Source organism: Mustela erminea, chromosome 20, assembly GCF_009829155.1.
Source record: "Mustela erminea isolate mMusErm1 chromosome 20, mMusErm1.Pri, whole genome shotgun sequence".
In the NCBI taxonomy this organism is placed as follows: Eukaryota; Metazoa; Chordata; class Mammalia; order Carnivora; family Mustelidae; genus Mustela; species Mustela erminea.
The window spans coordinates 24,454,803-24,473,669 of NC_045633.1; the positions used below are offsets into that span (position 1 = coordinate 24,454,803).

General features: G+C 45.1%; 2 protein-coding genes across 3 annotated transcripts in view; one reads left to right on the forward strand and one right to left on the reverse strand.

Moving 5' to 3' along the window:
- The window catches only part of LOC116581467 (glycine-rich cell wall structural protein 1-like), a 38,760-nt gene extending 38,207 nt beyond the window's left edge, over nt 1-553 (reverse strand). Inside the window, exon 1 of the mRNA XM_032328644.1 lies at nt 505-553. Within this exon, the coding sequence (XP_032184535.1) occupies nt 505-553 (49 nt within the window). The remainder of the gene's footprint in view (nt 1-504) is intronic.
- Nucleotides 135-17,728, forward strand: LOC116580854 (transport and Golgi organization protein 1 homolog). 2 transcript variants are annotated; one of them, XM_032327652.1, is made up of 9 exons: nt 135-896; nt 8,575-8,635; nt 8,743-8,778; nt 8,858-8,925; nt 9,049-9,143; nt 10,116-10,180; nt 13,145-13,298; nt 13,875-13,957; nt 16,415-17,728. In XM_032327652.1, exons 1-9 carry the CDS (start codon nt 883-885, stop codon nt 16,433-16,435), a joined length of 597 nt encoding a protein of 198 aa, XP_032183543.1. In that variant the 5' UTR covers nt 135-882; the 3' UTR covers nt 16,436-17,728. The 2 variants fall into 2 exon arrangements, with proteins under 2 accessions (XP_032183543.1, XP_032183545.1); XM_032327654.1 differs by lacking the exon at nt 13,875-13,957 and having other exon boundaries at nt 145-896.
- Nucleotides 17,729-18,867: the final 1,139 nt, after the last annotated feature.

Sequence of the window (18,867 nt, forward strand, 5' to 3'; positions counted from 1 at the left end):
GATGGAGCCCTGCATTGGGCTCTCTGCTCAGTGGGCAGCCTGCTTCCCCCCCACCCTCTGCCTACCTCTCTGCATACTTGAGATCTCTCTCTGTCAAATAAATAAATAAAATCTTTTTTTTAAATAAAGGTAGAGTCACTGGAGTTGACAGATTTACATCTGAACTATGTTCCACTGAGATAACACCCTGAGTATGTGACAGTTCACATGGATTATTTGAGGACATATTTTCGGCACTAAGATTGTCCTTTTCCTATACCAGGATCTTTCACGAGGGGCCAGGGGTTGTACTTCTAAAGCCTAGAGATGTGTGGGAGTGAGTTTCCATACCAGTGAAGCCATATTCTGGAAGTTCCTTTGGGCTGAATGTGGGGGCACAGCCTTGGTCTGAGGATCAGGGCTCCCCACAGAGACTAATGATGGGCCCCTATTCATCCTAATGAGTGTAGCTCGTCAGGCTTGGCTTTTCACTTTGAATTGAAATGAGCCTTCACCATCTCAAACCAAAGACGTATTCCAAGAGGGCACAGAGTGCAATATTATTTGGTGACATGGTGAATGAATTAAAGTAGACAAGTAAAAAGACAGCCCCGATTGCAGGGAGCTTGGCCAGAAGCAAGAGTTCAATGTTTCTTCAACCCTAAATGGGGCCTTCATTCATTTCCCTGTTGTGTTGTTAGTCTGTGCTTTTAGCGGGGACATTCCAACATAGGCCATCATGTGTGCTGGAAGAATAAATGGCAAAAATTCAGGACCGTGGCTACTGGACAATGTATATATCTCTCCCATCTTAGGAAGCTAGAAGAGAAACTGTATGAATTGAATGCAACTAAGAATGAGCTGTTAGCTGCCGATAAATATCTGAAAGTAACTGAAGAAGAAATGGAGAAGTACAGGTAAGTTCAGACACTACATACTATTGGCTCCTGAAGAGTTACCTTTGGATTTTTTTTTAATTTTTTAATTTTCTTATAAACCTATGATGTACTCTTTGCCCCAGGGGTACAGGTCTGTTATTCACCAGGCTTACACACTTCACAGCACTCACCATAGCTCATACCCTCCCCAGTGTCCATAACCCCACCATCCTCTCCCTACAACCTTCCCCCCAGCATCCCTCAGTTTATTTTGTGACATCTTGTTTCATTTATTCTTTTCCTACCCCACAACCCCCCACGTTGCATCTCCACTTCCTCATGTCAGGGAGACCATATGATAGTTGTCTTTCTCTGATCGACTTCTTTCGATAAGGATAATTCCCTCTAGTTCCATGCACATCGTCGCAAATGGCAAGATATTTCTTTTGATGGCTTCATAGTATTCCACTATATATATATATATATATATATATATATATATATATACCACATCTTCTTTATCCACTCATTTGTTGATGGACATCTAGGTCCTTTCCGTAGTTTGGCTCTTGTGGACATTGCTGCTATAAACATTCAGGTACACGTGGCCCTTCAGATCACTACGTTTGTATCATTAGGGTAAATAGCCAGTAGTGCAATTGTTGGGTCATAGGATAGCTCTGTTTTCAGCTTTTTGAGAAACCACCATGCTGTTTTCCAGAGTGGTTGCACCAGCTTGCATTCCCACCAAAAGTGTAAGAGTGTTCCTTTTTCTATGCATCCTCGCCAGCATCTGTCATTTCCTGACTTGTTATTCTTAGCCATTCTGACTAGTGTGAGGTGGTATCTCATTGTGGTTTTGATTTGTATTTCCCTGATGCCGAGTGATGTGGAGCAATTTTTCATGTGTCTGTTGGCCATCTGGATGTCTTTGCAGAAATGTCTATTCATGTCCTCTGCCATTTCTTGATTGGATTATTTGTTCTTTGGGTGTTGAGTTTCTGAAGCTCTTTATAGATTTTGGATCCTAGCCCTTTATCTGATATGTCTTTTGCAAATATCTTCTCCCATTCTGTCAGTTGTCTTTTGGTTTTGTTAACTGTTTCCTTTGCTGTGCAGAAGCTTTTGGTCTTGATGAAGTTCCAATAGTTTGTTTTTGCCTTTGATTTCCTCCCTTTTGACGATGTTTCTAGGAGGAAGTTGCTGTGGTTGAGGTCGAAGATGTTGTTGCCTGTATTCTTCTCAAGGATTTTGATGGATTCCTTTCTCACATTGACGTCCTTCGTCCATTTTTAGTCTATTTTCCTGTGTAGTGTAAGGAAATGGTCCAGTTTCATTTTAATGCATGTGGCTGTCCAATTTTCCCAACACCATTTGTTGAAGAGACTGTCATTTGGACATTGGACATTCTTTCCTGCTTTGTTGAAGATTAGTTGACCATAGAGTTGAGCGTGTATTTTTGGATTCTCTCTTCTGGTCCATTGATCTATGTGTCAGTTTTTGTGCCAGTACCATTCTGTCTTGATGATGACAGCTTTGTAGCAGAGCTTGAATTCCAGAATTGTGATGCCACCAACTTTGGCTTTCTTTTTCAATATTGCTTTGGCTATTCGAGGTTTTTTCTGGTTCCATATAAATTTTAGGATTATTTGTTCCATTTCTTTGAAAAAAAATGGATGGGATTTTGATAGGGATTGCATTAAATGTGTGAATTTCTTTAGGTAGCAAAGACATTTTCAAAAATTTGTTTTTCCAATCCAGGTGCATGGAACCTTTTTCCATTTCTTTGTGTCTGCCTCAACTTCTTTCATGAGTATTTTCGAGTTTTCTTAGTATAGTTTCTTTGCCTCTTTGCTTAGGCGTATTCCTAAGTATCTTATGGTTTTGGGTGCAGTTGTAAATGGGGTTGACTCCTTAATTTTCGTCCTTTTGTCTTGTTGTTGTGTAAAGCAATGCAACTGATTTCTGTGCATCGGTTTTATATCCTGACACTTTACTGAATTTCTGTACAAGTTCTAGCAGATTTGGAGTGAAGTCTTTTGGGGTTTCCACATATAGTATCATATCATCTGCAAAGAGTGAGAGTTTGACTTTTTTTTTTTTTTTGCTGATTTGGATGTTTTTGATATCTTTTTGTTGTCTGATTGCTGAGGCGTGGACTTCTAGTACTATGTTGAATAGCAGTGGTGATAATGGACATCCCTGCCGTGTTCCTGACCTTAGCGGAAAAGCTTTCAGTTTTCTCCATTGAGAATGATATTTGCGGTGGGTTTCTCATAGATGGCTTTGATGATATTGAGGTATGTGCCCTCTATCCCTACACTTTGAAGAGTTTTGATCAGGAAGGGATGCTGTGCTTTGTCAAATGCTTTTCCAGCATCTATTGAGAGTATCATGTGGTTCTTGTTCTTTTCTTAATGTATTGTATCACATTAATTGATTTGCGGATGTTGAACCAACCTTGCAGCCCTGGAATAAATCCCACTTGGTGGTGGAGAATAATCGTTTTAATGTACTCTTGGATCCTATTGGCTAGTATTTTGGTGAGGATTCTTGCATCTGTGTTCATCAAGGATATTGATCTGAAATTCTCTGTTTTGATGGGATCCTTGTCTGGTTTGGGGATCAAGGTGATGCAGGCCTCATAAAACGAGTTTGGAAGTTTTCCTACCATTTCAGTTTTTTGGAACAGTTTCGGGACAATAGGAATTAATTCTTCTTTAAATGTTTGATAGAATTCCCCTGGGAAGCAATCTGGCCCTGGGCTTTTATTTGTTTGGATATTTTTGATGACTATTTCAATCTCCCTACTGGTTATGGGTCTGTTAAGGTTTTCTATTTCTTCCTGGCTCACTTGTGGTAGATAATATTGTCTCTAATAGTGCACCCACTTCTTCCAGATTGTCAAATTTGTTGGCGAAGAGTTGCTCATAATATGTTCTTATAATTGTTTGTATTTCTTTGGTGTTGGTTTGATCTCTCCTCTTTCATTTGTGATTTTATTAATTTGGGTCCTTTTTCTTTTCCTTTGATAGGTGTGGCCAGGGGTTTATCAATCTTATTAATGCTTTCAGAGAACCAGCTCCTAGTTTCATTGATTTGTTCTATTGTTTTGTTTGTTTGTTTGTTTGTTTTTAAAGATTTTAAGTATTTATTTGACAGAGAGAGAGATCACAAGTAGGCAGTAGGCAGAGAGGCAGGCAGAGAGAGGGAGGAGGAAGCAGGCTTCCCGCTGAGCAGAGAGCCCGATGCGGGGCTCGATCCCGGGACCCTGGGATCATGACCTGAGCCGAAGGCAGAGGCCCAACCCACTGAGCCACCCAGGCGCCACTGTTTGTTTGTTTCTATTTCATTGATTTCTGCTCTGATCTTTATGATTTCTCTTCTCCTGCTGAGTTTAGGTTTTCTTTGGTGTTCTTTCTCCAGCTCCTTTATGTGTAGGGTTAGGTTGTATATTTGAGATCTTTCTTGTTTCTTGAGAAAGGCTCTTATCGCTATATATTTTCCTCTCAGCACTGCCTTTGCTGTGTCCCACAGATTTTGAACCATTGAGTTTTCATTATCATTTGTTTCCATGAATTTTTTTTTCAATTCTTCTTTATTTTCCTGGTTGACCCATCCATTCTTTAATAGGATGCTCTTTAGCTTCCTTTCTCTGTCATTTGAGTTCCTTCCAACTTTCCTCTTATGATTGAGTTCTAGCTTCAGAGCATTGTCGTCTGAAAATACGCAGGGGATGATCCCAATCTTTTGATACCGTTTGAGACCTGATTTGTGACCCAGGATGTGATCTATTTTGGAGAATGTTCCATGTGCATTAGAGAAGAATATGTATTGTTGCTTTGGGATGGAATGTTCTGAATACATCTGTGATGGTCCATTGTGTCATTTAGGGCCTTTATTTCCTTGTTCATCTTTTGCTTGCATGATCTGTCCATTTCAGTGAGGAGAGTGTTAAAGTCCCCTACTCTTCTTGTATTATTGTTGATGTGTTTCTTTGATTTTGTTATTAATTGGTTATATAGTTGGCTGCTCCCATGTTAGGGGCATAGATATTTAAAATTGTTAGATCTTCTTGTTGGAGAGACCCTTTGAGTATGATATAGTGTCCTTCCTCATCTCTTTTATTATAGTCTTTGGCATAAAATCTAATTGATCTGATAGAAGGATTGCCACCCCAGCTTTCTTCTGATTTTCATTAGCATGGTAAATTGTTTTCCACACCCTCACTTTAAATCTGGAGGTGACTTAGGGTCTAAAATGAGTTTCTTGTAGGCAGCATATGGTTGGGTATTGTTTTTTTATCCATTCCGATACCCTGTGTCTTTTGATTGGGGCATTTAACCCATTTACATTCAGGGGAAGTATTGAGAGATATGAATTTAGTGCCTTTGTATTGCCTGTAAGATGACTGTTACTGTATGTTGTCTCTGTTCCTTTCTGATCTACAACTTTTAGGCTCTCTCTTTGCTTAGAGGACCGCTTTCAATATTTTTTGTAGAGCTGGTTTAGTGTTTGCAAATTCTTTCAGTTTTTGTTTGTCCTGGAAGGTTTTTACCTCTCCTTCTATTTTCAATGATAGTCTAGCTGGATATAGTATTCTTGGCTGCATATTTTTCTCTTTTATTGCTCTGAATATATCTTGCCAGTCCTTGCTGGCCTGCCAGGTCTCTTTGGATAAGTCTGCTGCCAATCTAATATTTTTACCATTGTATGTTACAGACTTCTTGTCCCGGGGTGCTGTCAGGATTTTCTCTTTGTTGCTAAGACTTGTAAATTTTACTATTAGATGACGGGTTGTGGACCTATTCTTATTGATTTCGATGGGGGTTCTCTACACCTCCTGGATTTTGGTGCTTGCTCCCTTTGCCATATTAGGGAAATTCTCTCCAATAATTCTCTCCAATATACCTTCTGCTCTGCTCTCTCTTCTTCTCCTTCTGGAATCCCAGTTATTCTAATGTTGTTTTGTCTTATGGTATCACTTATCTCTGGAATTCTCCCCAAGTGGTCCTGTAGCTGTTTGTCTCTCTTTTGCTCAGCTTCTTTATTCTCTGTTATTTGGTCTTCTATATCACTAATTATTTCTTCTGCCTCATTTATCCTAGCAGTAAGAGCCTCCATCTTTGATAGCACCTCTTTAATAGCTTTTTTTATTTCAACATGGTTAAACTGTGGTTCTTTTATTTATCCAGAAAGGGCTTTTATATCTCCAGATAGGGTTTCTTTAATATCTTCCATGCCTTTTTAGAGCGTGGCTAGAACCTTGAGAATCGTCATTTTGAACTCTAGATTTGACATATTACCAATGTCCGTATTGATTAGGTCCCTAGCCTTCGGTACTGCCTCTTGTTCTTTTTTTTTGTGGTGAGTTTTTCCGCCTTGTCACTTTGTCCAGATAAGAATATTTGAAGGAGCAAATAAAATACTAAAAGGGTGGCAAAGACCCCAGGAAAGTGTGCTTGAGCCAAATCAGAAGAGACCCCAAATCATGGTGGGAGAGAAAGGGGGTAAAAGGAAGTTCAGGGAAAAAATTTAAAAAAGAATACAAATAATGAAATAATATAAAAAAGAAAAATATATATACATATTAGACTGGTGACTAGAACAGGGTCATTCACTTAATTTTGGGTGTATTTTTGTCTCTTACAAGAAATTACCTCCCAAAATTTTAAAGAATGGAAAACATATACAAGAGTAAACACAATGAAGGGACGGAATATGACTATTAAGATGAAAAGAATTTTTTTTTAATTTCTAAAGAAAGAGTTGATATGTCAGTTGGTTGGGAGAATAAAGAAAAAGAAAGTGGAGAAGAATTGCTCAGGCTGGAGAGTAGAACAAGCCCGGTGGTAGATTTAGGGTGTAGATTCATCTGTTAGAGGAAGTTGTACCCCAAATTTTTTAGAAGAAAAAACCCTATGTGTATATAGAAACTGAAGTTAGATACAATGAAGGATAACATATGACAATAATAATGAAGGTTCGAAAAAGATTTTTTTAATGAAAAGTATTGTTAAGATAAACTAGTTTAAAAAACGTTAAAAGAAGAAAGGGTAAAAGTTTAAAAAATTAGCTGAAGATAAAAAAGTAAAGTTAAAAAAATTAACTTTGCAAGACTAAAGTATCATGAGGAGAAAGCCGTGAATTCATGGTTTGCTTTCGCCTCCTCTGGTATTCCGCTGTTCTCCTTGGTAAGTGAACTTGGTCTGGGCTGGATTTCTTGTTGATCTTCTCAGGGAGGGGCCTGTTGTAGTGATTCCCAGTTCTCTTTGCCCCAGGCGGAATTGCACCACCCTTTCCAGAGGCCAGGCTAAGTAATCCGCTGGGGTCGCTTTCAGGAGATTTTGTTTCCTGAACACTTTCCGTAGAGTTCCAGAGATCAGTAATGAAAGTGGTGGCCTCCCAATCTCTGGCCTGGAGGAGCCGAGAGCTCAGGGACCCACTCCTCAGTGCGCCCTCAGAGAAAAGCGCTCATCATTTCCCTCTCCCTGGCCTCCGGCTGCGCTCAGACCTCACCCAGGCTGTGACCAAGTGTCTCTGTCTCTGGCACACAGCTCCACCTGGAGTCTCTGAAACCCTTAGATCGCTGAGCTCTTTTGGGGGGATCTCCCCAGATCCTATGCCATGGATTACGGTTCAAGGTAATGCTGAGTTGAGAGGTCACTCCTTGGCTCTCTTTCTGTTGCCGGCTTCCCCGCTCTAATACCTGCGTGTTCTATGACACTCAGACACCCCTGGGCCTTCTGTGACCCTGCAGGACCTGGGACCACGCCGTCCCTGCACGGGCTTCAGCCCGGTTTAGCCTCTGGAGCGACGTCCCTCAGTGCACATTGCTTTTAAAAGTTCTGGTTTTGTGCTCTGTTGCTTGTCAGGAGCCGGACCCTCCCCCCCGGGGTCTATCTTCCCGTCGCTTTGGATTCACTTCTCCGTGGGTCCGACCTTTCAGAAAGTAGTCTATTTTCTGTTTCTCAAATTGATGCTCTTTTTCTCTTCGATCTCCTGTTGGATTTGTAGGTGTTTGGAATGGTTTGATAAGCTATCTAGCTCGTCTCCTGCTACCTGATGTCATCTCAGCCTGCTATTTTTCCACCATCTTGACTCCTCCCTCCCTTTGGATTGTTAATCTTTGTACATTTTGAGGACTCAATTAAGTAATATACACTAAAATTCAGAGGATGTATCCAGAGCGAATTAACTGACACAGAAAGATAAGGCACAAAACAATTACATTACTAAACATATCCAGATCCCCAGTGTTGGCCTGACTGTGGAAACTAGCTCCATACCAGCGTCCCTGAGGTGGTGTTTGGAGGAAAACAGTTTGTCCTGGGATGAGTCCTTCCCATAAGCCCGGTAGTGGCATCTGATGGTGCTGGTCTTTGCAAACCTGGGAACCATAGCGAGGATAGAAGTTAAAGGAGAATAGAGCTTCATGACAAAAGACATTTGTCATGTGATAACTGAGGGAAAGATTGAAAACGGGTAAGGAAGTTTTGTCGGTTTTGATCCTGCAGGCAAAGAAAAATGATGAAGGAAAGCCTGTAAGAACAGCTTTGATCCCACAGTCCAATTATAGTCAGGTGAAAGTGTTTCCTGTGTCAGGATCAATTGTATGAGGGGACAGATAAGAGGAGGATGGCCACATTGGCAGATGATTGAAAATCACACCCAGTGTTGGGTTTTGTCTGATGAAAACAATTGTCCCGCCTCACAGACAAGAAGTGGAAGAAATGCGGGAAGAGCTGCAGGAGTCTAACCTCACCTTCAACCACAAGGTAACCGGAGTTGTGTCCAACACACTGACCCCTTGGCGCCCCCTGCAGGTGATGGTCGTGGCCCTTAGAGCCCTGAACATGGGTTTCTGGTGTGTTGGCTTTTTCAGATCGCAGTTCAAGAGAGGAATGCTCTGGTTAACTGGGTAAGTGTTTTCCTTTTCCTCATCTTCGTTTGCGGCATAGTTGGGCACAACTGAAGGTGGGTGTGTTTTTCTGCCACAGATGAAGGCTCGGTATTGGGAAACAAGGATGATGCAGCAGAGCAGGGAGAACGCCTACCTGAAATCCAGGTGTGAGAGTTTGACATGCGTTTTTACGGGTGTTTGGAGAGGTGACGGCTATGCTGTTTACTGCCTAGGAGAGGACGTGGTGTTGTAATTCTTAGAGATGTCCATTCTTTTTCTGTGTTCAAGACTGCGCATGATGCAAAGGGAGATGCTGCCTGTGGGATCCGTGAGGCGGGAACTGATGCCGGGAAGGCCTGAGTTGCAGAAGCCTGTGTGGCAAGGTAGGGAGCACGATGGGAAATGCAGCAGCCTGATTTCGGCTGTGAAACCACACGGTGTCCTTCCTGTTCCTGTGGGTGATCGCTGTGTGTCCTGGAGAGAATCACAAGCCTGCAGGTTGTCTGAAGGGGTGACAGGAGGGTGCTTTTCTTATATGCCCCCAGGCAGCAGAACACTTGCCCCCGTGACAGGTGGAGCTCACGCCGCTCCACACCTTCCCCCTGCTACCCCCTTCGGAAGAGCTGAGCCTGAGAAGGTGCGAGACGAGCGCCCTTCCCACCTTGACTCAGTGGTCAAACCTTGACAAAAAAAAAAGACTATTTGTGAAAAAGGGCATTTATTTACTCATTATGGAGGTTTCTATATTTTTGTTTTACTTGTCATCTATAGGACCATATTGAGCAATGAAATATATTTTACTCCTCTCATGCTGTCGGTGCAATGCCGTAGCTTTATTGCTCAATCTGTCTATGATTTCTTTGTTCGTGACTATACAAATGTCAAAGTCTGTTTCTTCCCTGAAATGTTTATTTGTTGGCCAGTCACACATTCTAGGTCCCAACTGCAGGATGGACAAATGAACCATCCACCTGTAGCCTGAGAAGAGAACATGGGCTGTTCATGTTCAGGGTTTGTGGATGTCCCCACGCAAGGCTGTTCTCACTTAGGTGTTTAATCTATGAAGATAAAGTGATTTTTTTCTGATGTGTGTTGAGCACCCCAATTTTAGTGTTGATAGCCAGTTGTACCCCGACCTGTTTACACGTGATGGATTACTTACAGAAACACTGGAACCAGGGCCCTGGAGTGTCTCATGCAAGAGGTGACTGGTGTCTCTCGTTGCAAAGGACTCACTTGAGTCATGGGTGAAACCCTCTGATAAGGGCCCCAAGTGTGGGAAAGAGTGCAAGATGGGAGAGGAAGGCATGGATGGCATGAAACCACAATAAGCCTCTGACCTTTGTCTGATCTAGCATCTAGAGTGGTTCCCAGGATGAACAGCAGCACTAGCCCTCAACGGGACCCAGAGATGCATAAGGTAAGTGCTTGGGCATTTTTAGTTGTGTCCGTTTCTGAAATGGATTGCAGTGTGGACAGGTCCCTGTCCTAGCCTGTGGCCTTGGTGTGTGTCCTGTGATCATCCCTTTCAGAGTGCACACTGTTCACCCAGGAGCCTCCGCCTGCTCCATTAGAGATCTTCAATTTTGTGCTTCCTCCCAAAGCTGTAGATGCTTTGAGACACGTGACGGTAGGATGCTCACCTCATGCATCTGTGTGTGTATGTGTGTGTGTGTGGACATGCGTGTATGTGTGTGTGTACATAACTTGAGGAGGGTGACATCTCACCCCACAGTGAAGTCAGCTAGTCCGGCTGACTCCTTGCCGTTTGCTTTCCGGGAGCTGGAGCATTTTTAGTATTCGGGTCAGGAGACTAACCTGGGAGGATGTCTGCAGAGGTCCTCAGATGGAGAATGGGAAAAGCCAGGACCGCGTCACACTTGTCCAACATGCTTTGGGCAGCTTGAGTGTTTGTGGAGAAGGTGAGCTGTGACCTCCCATGCGTCCCATCTGAGTGGATGAAGATGACAGTTGGAATCCCTCCAGTTGGCCCCTGGGTGAGATGATGATGAACTCTGGCAGGTGCCAGGTGTGTCATAGAAAACACCCCCTGGAGCAGCAGCCCTGAAGAGGGAATCCCAGTGACTCCCTGCAAGGCCCACACCTCACACGTGTTTTACTTGTGCTTGCATGAGCGGGTTCTGATGGGGTCTGATGGCTGTGCCAACTCATAGCGTCTCTCCCGACCCATCCTGGGAGCATTGCCTGTGCTCTCCAGACACACTGGTTCTCATTTGGGGGTATCGAATCGGCCCATCAGTGGGTCTCAGCACCAAGGACTAGGCATTTGCTCTGTGCCTGAGCTAAGGACTGTCCGAATGTCAGGGACGTGGATCCACAGAGCTGGTCTCGCTCACTCGAAGGGGTCCTGTTACTCTCAGAAAGCACTCTTCCAGGTCCTCTGCAGGACTCCGGACACTCCTATCTCCTCAGCGGTGTCTATGGCCATGGACAGCCCTTGTGGAGCGTAGGAGATCCCATTGTCAGGGAGGGAAGCAGAGCTGTTCAGGGGGGATGCTGGTGGGCTTCCGGTTGACCCATAAGCCCCTGCACTTCCATGTGTGGACAACAGGCTTTCCAGGGCCTATCATTGTGTTTGTTCTCAATGTATAGAAGGAGCTGCTCTGTTTGCTATGATGGGGGAGGTGTGGTCCCAGCTGTAGATACTGGCCTGTCCTGAATGGAGTTTTTTCCTTAGTTGATTATCCTTGGTGTCACACTCTTGTCTCTGTCGAGGTGTGCAGACCTATATTAACATGTGGTGAGAGTAGTTTTCCCCATGGAATCTCTTCACCCCAGGTGCTAGGTGAGACACAGGGGGCGGATAGCCATTCTGGCACAGATGCTATAGTATTGGAACATGGTGGTGGGGAAGATGTGTGTGCGGATGTGTACCCCTGCCTGCCCACAGTGCACTCCGGGGAATTAACTGGGGGAGGAGGGCCCCTCCCTCCACAGTGAAGTCCTCTGGCCAGCCCGACTCCCTTTAGGTTACGTTCAGGTGCACTGGTGTTGTGCTCATGCTGGGGATAGATGGGTCTGGTAATCCTCACAAACGGAAACTGGGGAAAACTCTCTCTGCATTTTATACTGTCTCCTTTGCAGTCTGCCATGTTCTCAGGGCATGTTTCACAAGTCATCTCCATTTTACTTCTGATGGAAAACGTGCCTTGCAGAACCAGCCCACTTAAGACCCTTTCTACAAGTATTTTGAAGTGTCAAAGCTCTTATGTGCACTGTCGTAATCGCACACTGGGTCACACGTTCTGAAGGGGGACATCAGTGATTACGTGCATGATCACTGCCTCCCAGCCCTTCAGCTGGGTTTCCAGGAGCAGGTTCTTTGGTCCTAAGTTAGTGTGAGAGTTGATTTCTTTTCTCATCACACGTGTGGAGTTTTCCACTGGGAAGCATATACCCTTTTGTGAATTCTCTTATATGGCCTTCCCATCTTCATTTCCCATTGTACAAAATTACTCTGGAACTCAGGAGGTTGAAATTTCCAAATGACTGTGTTTTCAGACAAACACAGGGGACGCCGTGTGGCTCAATGCGTTAAAGCCTCTGCCTTAGGCTCAGGTCATGTTCCTATGTCCTGGGATCAAGCCCCACATCAGATTCTCTGCTCAGCAGAGAGCCTGCTTCCCTTCCTCTCTCTCTCTCTCTCTGCCTCTCTGCCTGCTTCTGATCTCTGTCTGTCAAATAAATAAAATCTTTAAAAAAAAAAAAGACAAGCACAGCTGCTCAGTGTAAATAAAGGTTTTTGATATCATGTCCCTCGGACAACACTTTTCCAGTGCCCCTGTCAGACCACAAGGCCCTAATTCCTCAAGTGTCTTTGTAGCCATGGACAGAAACTGTAGAGAGTAGAGGACCCCTTTGTCAGGAGCGAGGCAGCGTGGGGAGAGTCAGGGACTTATAGGCCAACGATTCCCCTCAAGTGGCTCGGAAACTTTGTGGAGAAAGGGCATTCAGTTTCGTCACATTCTCTCTATTCTGACCAAAGCAAAATCTTCTCTGGTGGCTGAGGAGGATAGAGGAACTATTGTCCAGGATGTCGATGCCTCCGTGTCCGGAATGTGCTGCTTTAGTTTGCAATGATCCTTTTTCATCTTGAAGACACTACTTCTTGCTGGAGAATGTGGGCCGACATGGGCAGTGATGTGTGGTGACAGGCTATTCCTGTAACAGCCATTGCCCTCTCCCCCCTCATTGTACTGGCCCCAGCTGGGAGGGGCATGTAAGTTTTCTAGCATGATGCAGCTCTCCTGGAAGGTGGTATTGGAGAAGGAGCCGGATGCTGAGAGCTCTTTGTTTTGGCTTCTTTTCTTGGTGTTGCAACTTTTGTCTGTTTTGCTAAAATATTTTCTTGTCTGTTCTGCAGGTCGCTAGAGGTGTGAGAGAGTTCCCTCATTGCCCAGGGCTCCTCCATATGCCCTACCACATGGGGTGGAATGTACCAGACTTCCCTCCTCCTCGTCCACCTCCACAGTGGTCGACATGGGGGCCTCGGCCGCACCTCGTTCCTCCACCACATGGTGAGATGATCTGAATTGACATGGGTCATAGAGCTTATTCATAGTTGAACCACTTCTGTCGGTGGAGAGGATGGAGAGGTGGTACCACAAGGCTTTGCAATGCAGCAGTAAGCCCAAGTAAGGACATGGTAACATTCCTCCACTTTGTCTGACGTCCATCTCATGGACTGTCTGGTTCACCATACAGAACTGGGCAGCAGGCGTCTACTATGGAGCAGAAAAGTGACATTCCACAGAGGACAGACATAGAAGCATTGCCCAGGTGCACTACTCAGACACGATGTTTTGGGCTCTGGGCTGGACGAAGCACAACCTTCACATCAGTCTCACATGTGGAGACCCCCAGTTGTCCAGCATTATAGATTAGTTCTGGAAACATGTGTCCCAGGCAGAGTGGTCGTATCTGCGAGGGTGATGGACAGTTCCCGCCTTCGTCCACAGGGGTCAGGGGAGTCCTGTGAGGAACACAGTGGACCCTCCAGAAGGAGAGAGGGGAATAGGCTGGGGCAGGGGGAGAGGGTTGGCTTGAATCCTGTGTGGTCGTCGCCAGTCTGAAACCACCTCTGTCCCTTCTAGGCCTTCGGTCCCAATCAGAAGCCTGTGGAGCTCAAGGGGACAATAGCAGCACCATGCCCGAGAAGGTCCCAGAGAAGAACCAAGTAAATGCTGGGGTGTTTTCAGTTGTACCCATTTCTGGAGTCCTGTTCCTCTCTGGGCAGCACAGTGTCCTGACCTGTGTGTGTTGGGTATATCCTGGGGTCTGTGTGTGGTGTCGTTTCCCGTTCAAAGTGGCAAGTCTTCATGCAGAGCTTACAGGCGTCTATTTCCAGATCATCACCTTCTGGTTGTGTCAGTGGAGCAAAGGCAGAGTTTGTGTTCAGGGCTTGACATTCAAGGGGAAACCAGGCTGGGGACGCTGTATGATTCTGAAGTTCTTCAGGACACACGTGCTTGTGCCTTGCTATTTGCACACACTGAGCAGTGGGCAGGTGCCATTGTTGGGAAGGAAGTGTCTCCATTGCACAATGGCAGACATCTGTCTCTTACCGTCGTGCACATCCAGCATCCGCATACATTGTTCTGGGAGGGATGAAACACCTCTCACTTCATCTGCAGTGTGTAGGGTTTAAGCTGTCATTTCCTTAGTTGTATAAACGCCTGACACAGGGCTGTGGTCCCTTCATTGTTCATTAGCGTAGGGGTCTGCCCTTGTCCTCTGCAGTTTAGAAACTTGTAGGTAATGCTCTTGTCTGGTCTGGGAGGTGAGAATGAAAGAAAAAGTGGCAGATGCCGGAGGCAGGTGTAGAGGGTTTGTTGGAATGTTGCTCAGTCACTTCCAGGTGGAGAAGCTTCTGTCTTTTCCATGGTGTGGGTCAGATACAGATGCTGGAGCGTCCTCCACAAGGACCAGCGGTGCTGCCCACAGGCCTCTCGTGGCATGAGGGAGTGAAGACTGCTAAAGACATGGTAACTTTCTTCTGGTTGTTCTGTACTTAGAATTGATGGACCTTGTTTTCCAGTCATACTGAGAGGGTTGTAGGTTCCTTGTGGTGGCAGAGACCTGCCCTTCTCCGAAAGCTGGGCACAGCAGGTTTCACACGCATATGGTATGGAGACGATGCTCTGTGCTCCGGGAGGGATGAGGCCTTAATGTGAGGAATTGAAGGTGTGTGTCTGAGAGAAGGGAGGGACACACTGATGACAGGACATAGACCGTGTGTTCTGTATAAGGGAAGAACTAGAGATGTATCCAGAAAGAAGGGAGGGAGCCCTGAGTCACACAGAAATAGGAGATTGTGGATGCCCAGAAGGCCCGAGGTGCTCAGGGAGAGGCTAGGCTTCTCTCAGGGAGGGTGAGGCCGGTCCTGGCAGGCCAGCAGCTTGAGAGTGAGTGTGAAGACACCGTGCGGTCCACACCGACTGCAGCATGTGTTCACTCACACAGTGTGGATCACGCCGTTATTTGTCTCAGAATTTTGTTTTTGCCATGAAGCCATTCACTCATAGTCTGTGAAGAGCGTTGTTTCCCTGAATTTCTGAAAATTCTGAACCATGTGAAAGAGTGTCGTGAACATTTGGGAAATTTAACTTGGTCTTTGGGGATTCTTGTCTGGCTGACTTTAAGTCCCCCAGTGACAAAACATGAAGACAAGACGGAGAACCAGTGAAGGGTGGCCGCCCTGGCCTCAGCCCGAGTCAGACTGTTAGTGGGAGAATCAGGGTTGGCCAGGAGCAGCCCTAGCTGGAGCCCTGTCACCAGGCCTCCGCATCTGCGTCACCACCCTGCCTATAGCTGTGCACTTCTCTGGGACTTCAGTCCCAGTGTCCAAATTTGCCTGTATTCCAGATTTCTCAGTCCAAAAAGCAGCTCTCAGTGGGGCCTTCTCAGGGCCTCAGTTTTTATTTTAATCTGTCATAGAGAGAACATATTGGATTCTGAGGTCACTAGAACAATAGGAGTTGAAGTACATAAAGAACCTGCTGGGGCTCCTGGGCGACTCAGTGGGTTAAGCAGCAGAATCTTGATTCCTGCTCAGGTCATGATCTCGAGCTTTTGAGATTGAGGCCCAAGTCGGGCTCGGTGCTGAGTGTGGAGCCGATCTGGGATTCTCTCTCTCCCTCACCTTCTCCCCCGTCCCTCTTCACTCACAAGTTTGTGCTTTCTCTGTCTCTGTCTCAAAAAGAAAAAATAATAATAATAATTGGCAAAGAATCTGGGCTCTGACCATTCACCATTCTCACTGTTTAAATGAAAATAGCTCCATGCCAATGAGCATCAAAAAATGTTTATTTAAGTCCATAAAATACACTAAGAGTGTAATACCTCAGCCCCGGTAGTGGCAATTCTCATTTCAAAGACAAGGCAAAGAGCCCCCTTTTTTCTATTAAATGTCAGGTCCTAGCCACAATGAAGTAAAATATAGTTAAGAGAACAGGTACAATCAGATATTTCTATGTGAGATGTGAAGACAGTTATTGTCTATTACATACAGACTCACAGATGTGGCCACACACCCAAGTGTTCATCCAAGGCCTCAGATACAGTATGGGAGGCAGAGAGCATTTAGGAAAACATAAGATCCCATTGTACTAACCCAAATCCTCTTGCCTTACAGGGTAATCATTTTGTAATCTGAAGACTTCCTTGACCTCCAACAACCAGGCTCCAATGAGTTTATATCTAGTCAAGATATGAATGTTTCTTCCTGGTGGTCTGAATGCTTTCCCTGCCCATCCTGTACCCTGTGCTTTGTCTCTCCTGGTATCTCCCCAATAAACTGTTCACATTTCTGTCTCTGTGTCAGCATCTCCCTTCAGGGGGACCTACAGTCCCTCTCCTTCAAGGGCACAGGGTGAAGCCTTCAGACAGATAACACCCTGGCAGCCGTGGGGAATGGAGGATAGAGCAAGATTACCCTTCGTGGTACTTCTACTGCAAGGGACCCCAGGAACCTTTCTGGGGAGGGGGCCCAGGTTGAATTTAGATCTGATGGTGTTTGTATTAACTCTGGTGACAGATCCTCTTGAGCACATGGCACCTGCTTGTTTAGGGGGGTAGTGATCAGCAGGACAGGTGGCTGTCCCTAGGCAGTGGTCTACTGTGACAGTGAGCAGAGAATGAAGTGTCTTGTGAGGCCCTGAGAGCCTGGTGAGGAGGCCCTGCATTAAACCAGGTTTTGTGCAGGGTTTTCACCTAACCAGCTGCCCCCCAACCACAGGGGGGCCTTGAGTGGAGCTGATGGTGGCAGTGTTTGTGGTAAGACCCATGATGCCCCACAGTCCTCCCACAGTTTCCCTTTTGAGGGATGGGCAGGGCAGAGGTCCCTGACAGGAGACCCATCCCTTCCTCAGCAGCAGGAGGATTTGGGTGTGTATGCTTCTGTCCCCTTTTAGGCCCTTTTTTCCCAATCCCTTCTGCAGCAGAGCTGCTGGATCCTGCAAAGCCCTCCTTCTTCCCAGGTCATGGGATCCAGCTCCATTCTCACTGCCCCAGGATAGAGAGCCAGAGCTGTATTTCCAGCCGGTTCACCCGATGCCCTGGGGAGACCCTGGGGCCTTTGCAGTAACTTCCTGCCTCCTGAGGTGTGACAGAGAAGCTGCCTTGTTGGCTGAGTGCTGAGTAGGGGGCTCTGGGAGCTTCCCCAGAACATGCTGGTAGGTGAGAAAGTACAGGCGATGACATATTGGGGCTCTTCCCAGGGTTTGGTCTTCATTGTCCCTGAGGACATTTGAAGACCCTATTTTACTCAGGGGTCTCTGGATTGAGAGGTCACGGGACACTGCAACAGAAATACTGTGGTTGGTTTTTTACCAATGCCGACTTCTTTCTGGGGAGAAATCTTGACTCAGCTTCAGAGAAACTGGAGCTACATTGGGTTGGGCCAGGAATGCAAGAACCATTGACCTTCAGGACCTTCTAGAAGGAGGAGCTTGCAAAAAACCATGCAAAAAGAGGCGCACCCATCTTCCCAAGTGAACTCTCTGAGTTCTGCTAGACCCGGTACCCCAGGTAAAAGCACAGACTGTCCTGCACTGATGCTTTTATTACTTTTCAGTGTTTATTTTTTTCCAACAATGTTACAGTACTTGGAAAACAAGTGCAAACTTGACAGGTCCCTGATTCCATAAACCTTTCATTTTTTTAAGGTTAAATTTACAAGGAAAACAGGAATTGTTTTATTTATCCTTTCTCGTGATCATTGGAAGGAAACTCATCAATAATATCTTCAAAACGTGCCTTTTACCTCATCTACTTTTCTCTGTTTTCTTTTTTAATGATTTTATGCAAGTACACTGGTGAGGAGGGGGAGGCAGAGGCAGAGGGAGAAGGTGACAACACTGAGTGGGGACTCCCAACGTGGGACTCGATCCCAGGATCCTGACATCAAGACCTGATCCACGCAGGTGCCCCTGCTTATCTCTTTATTTTCAACTGAGATTTGCCATGTTTTCTAATTTTCTCATGAGCCGGGAACAATCTTCAGCAGTTTTAAATTGGTTAGAGTTCAGGAAGAGCTCTTTCACAGGATTCCACTGAGATTTCTTCTGTTCAAAGTGTCAAGACCACTTCTCAATATGCGAAAGATTGTACTAAGCAAAATCTGTGAATCAGCATTTGAAAAAAAGCTGCTGCTATTTGTTGAAGATAGTAAAATAGATGCTTAGATCGACCGATTCATGCACTTCCCACTTTTTCTTTTCCTTTGTTGCTTATTTCTAATTCACATATCATATGCATAGCTCTTCCTGAGTTTTCCATGCCTCACACGTACTTTTAGGTTCCGTTGTGAATTGTAAAGAAAACAGACCTTCTGGTGAGCGTGCAACTTTGTGTCCCTTCAGGATTTGTTGTTTACATCTCTATGAACGTTTTTCACCCATTTAAAACTATCATGCCACCTTGACATATTACAAAAGAAGTGTAATCTATATGCATCCTTATTATTTTATTTAATTATAGTGTATTTATTGGAGATTTTCTGTTTATAACAAAGGCCTGAGAATATCTCCCAAGTTCATTGAATTTGGAAAAATCATATATCCTAAGTATGAAATTTTGAAAGTTTGC